The sequence below is a fragment of the Impatiens glandulifera genome, chromosome 6, assembly GCF_907164915.1.
Source record: "Impatiens glandulifera chromosome 6, dImpGla2.1, whole genome shotgun sequence".
NCBI classification, from domain to species: Eukaryota; Viridiplantae; Streptophyta; class Magnoliopsida; order Ericales; family Balsaminaceae; genus Impatiens; species Impatiens glandulifera.
This window is the reverse complement of record NC_061867.1, coordinates 43,323,467-43,326,643: the sequence shown is the minus strand read 5'-3', so window position 1 is coordinate 43,326,643 and position 3,177 is coordinate 43,323,467. Positions and strand designations below refer to the sequence as shown.

At 28.5% G+C, this 3,177-nt stretch overlaps 1 protein-coding gene across 1 annotated transcript; it reads left to right on the top strand.

Annotated features, from left to right (window-relative positions):
- The first annotated feature begins 656 nt into the window (after positions 1–656).
- Positions 657–2,866, top strand: LOC124942753 (coiled-coil domain-containing protein 12-like). The gene is made up of 4 exons (XM_047483309.1): positions 657–816; positions 912–1,026; positions 2,652–2,768; positions 2,800–2,866. The coding sequence occupies exons 1-3, from the start codon at positions 694–696 to the stop codon at positions 2,705–2,707; spliced, it is 294 nt and encodes a 97-aa protein (XP_047339265.1). The 5' UTR covers positions 657–693; the 3' UTR covers positions 2,708–2,768; positions 2,800–2,866.
- Positions 2,867–3,177: the final 311 nt, after the last annotated feature.

Sequence of the window (3,177 nt, the reverse complement as noted above, 5' to 3'; positions counted from 1 at the left end):
TGGATGAATAAGTTTTATTTCTTATTTATATGATAAATGCTTAATTTGTTATCTATGCAAAGGTTTTAACATCATTATCAAAAAGGGGGAAATTGTTGAATAAAATTATTTTGACCGAGTGTCAAAATAGTTTGACTATTGGTATTTTGATGATGAATGTATATAAAACTCAATTTATGCGTCTAATTGCTTTTGGTGTAGCTGTATCAAAAACATATGAGTCATATCCAACCAGAACTATAAATGTTAATATGAACCTCAATTGACAAGAGTGTTGAACTAAGAGGATGTTGTGCTAGCCTTCTCTAGGAAAAAAAAGGCCCTGATCTAAAAAAATGAAGCTGAAGGAAAAGTGGAAAAAGTATTGTTTGTGAAGACATGATAAATATCTTGTTCCAAATATTCTCAAGAAAGTTGCAAATTGCTACATGGTTTCTGTTTATCTGTGTCATTGTTTATCATTGTTAATGGAATCTATTTAACTATCATAATACATGTTTAAATCACTTATATTTTCTGGTTGTTCCATGTGTCTCTTTATTTTTCCTTGTTGGTTCAACATGCTGATGCAAACAATAGTTTATAGTACCCTCTAGTTTTGCTGAGAAACATGTGTGATTCCATTTTTCAGTTGGTTCATATGACCCTTGTACATTCTCTCAGTAGTTTTCAAATGTATGCAGTTCTGTCAACATGAAATTTCGTAATTACCTTCCTCACGACAAAGAACTTCAGGAGGGTAAACTTGCTCCACCGTCGCTACCCAAATTTGAAGACCCTGTTGTCGAATTGCCTGTAGTTGTGGAGAAGAAGGAGGTGATTGAACATTGCACCGTTATAAATATATATATATAGCATAAACTAACAATCTATTAAATTGGATTCATGCTGAACATAGTTGATATTTTCAGGATCCTTTTGTGAATATTGCTCCAAAAAAACCAAACTGGGACCTTCGAAGAGATGCACAGAAAAAGATTGATAAGATTGAAAAACGAACGCAAAAAGCTATACTCCAACTTATAGGTATGTGGCTCTTTACCTTTTGTCTCGCAATTAGAGAAAGAAAGTGTTAACAAAATTATATTGTTTTGGTATTTGACCACTTTATATGTTTTAAAAGTGCAGATGAAATGTATGTAAGAAAATGAATATTCCTTAGAGATAAACTGTTTTTAAAACGTGTAAAATACATAAACAATAGCACATGAAATATATAATAAACAGAGTGGATTACATAAAATTAAAAAGATTTTGTAGAGAAGAAGATTTTCTTCATATATTTGGATGATATACTAATACAAGGAAAAGCATAATTTACAGGCAACTTATTCAACATTAATTTAAAAAAGATACGATTTTTCTCATGGAACAATGTCTAGAATAACATTGTTTTGATATCATGTAAGACAATTTTGTTGACAGGATGATTTTCTTCATATATTTGGATGATAACTAATACAAGGAAAGCATAATTTACGGGCAATACATAAAGAAACTAATTTAATTTGAAGAGCAATGTTCTAGATATGCATAACTGAGTATTATTTGAGAAGACAAACAACCACTTGGAGTGTTACCTATTAACACTAGGATGATCAGAGATAGAACCGGCTTGGATTTATTCCAGTTTGAACCATTTCTAAGTAAAATGGGACATATGAATATTTCTGCCAAATTTTATGTGCTATTGAGCTTTTTAATTGTATAAAAACTTGAGAAGCATAAAACAAATAATATATGTTGTATCACAGAGAGTTTGAAAGATCTAATACCTATTAACTCTAAGATGATTAGAGATAAGTTGAGATACTTTTTGTCTATCAATACAATTTCAGGAATTGTTTGCAATTTTTCTTGAATGAAAATCAAATAGTATGGCTCTTATTTCCTACTGTCTAGGTTTTGTTAAAATTGCTATTTGGAGCTCAGCCAAATTGTGATTACTTAGCAGTTTGCAATAATGGTTGTTAAGACAGGTAAAAATACCCTGTAGAGAAATCTGAGAGTAGAAATTGTAAGCCTAATAATTCCTTTTCTGTAATCAATTTGGCAACACTTTTTATTTCAAATGTTTAAATGCTAAACTTACTTACACCTTGTTTGGATTTGGGTTCATTAAATAACCCATATGGGTTATTTAAATAGTCTTGTTTGGTACGAGGTTATGAAAAGTTGAGTTATTGGTGAAAAAGACTTAAAAGGGTATTAATATTTATTGAAAAATATTTGTTTAAAAATTTAAATAAAGGGTATTTTAGTATTTTGGTTGATAAATTGATTGATAAAGAGATGATAGAGAATGGTAGGTTATTTAAGTTATTCAAATAACCTTTACTAAAGTTTGTTTGATGTAGGTTGTTTTTTACAAAAAAAAATTCACTTATCACAATAATATGAAAATACCTTTATTTTATTTTTATAAAATTTAAATTTTATATACAGAAAGAACATTATAATAATTCAACCACTTAATTTTTCATCAAACAAGCTCTTAATGATAGATTCAGATATTTATTGATGTGTAGAGATACTGAAACATAAATAAAATGTGTTTCTAAATGGTTGCTCCTCATGGAGAATTCCTTATCTGATTTTGCTTTCTTCTTCATTATTTGATCTTTCATTATATTTATGTATTATTTTTGTAGTACAACAAGAGAAGGAGAAGCTACTGGCTATAGAAGATGGGGAAAATGATAATTAGGTATTTCTAGTTTCATGGAAAAAAAAACTGCAGGAATCGCCGAAAATGTGCGTTAGAATTGGTGTGTTTGCCGAAAATGTGCGTTAGAATTGGTGTGTTTTGTTTTTGCGAAATCTGTGAGGCAAAATGTAGTTGTGTTGAATGTTTTATTTTTGCAATCATCTGTTTGATATATTTGACAAAATCTAAATATATTGTCTCATTGGTTCTAAAGTAATTTCTTGCCATTTATTTTTATTTAAGTTAAAGAGGTATTAAAGAGTTTCATATAATCAATTTATTTGGTTTGTAGTTAGAAAATATACATGAAGTTATATGCTTGTGTTTCTTCATTTTGTGAGGTGGGTTAACAATCAATGTTTTTAAATATATCAAGTATTTTTATAATTTTGTATAATAAGAAAATTTATTTAAAATTGTTGTTATGTTTGATTTTTTATATTTAATTTAATTTGATTGTGTATTTTGTG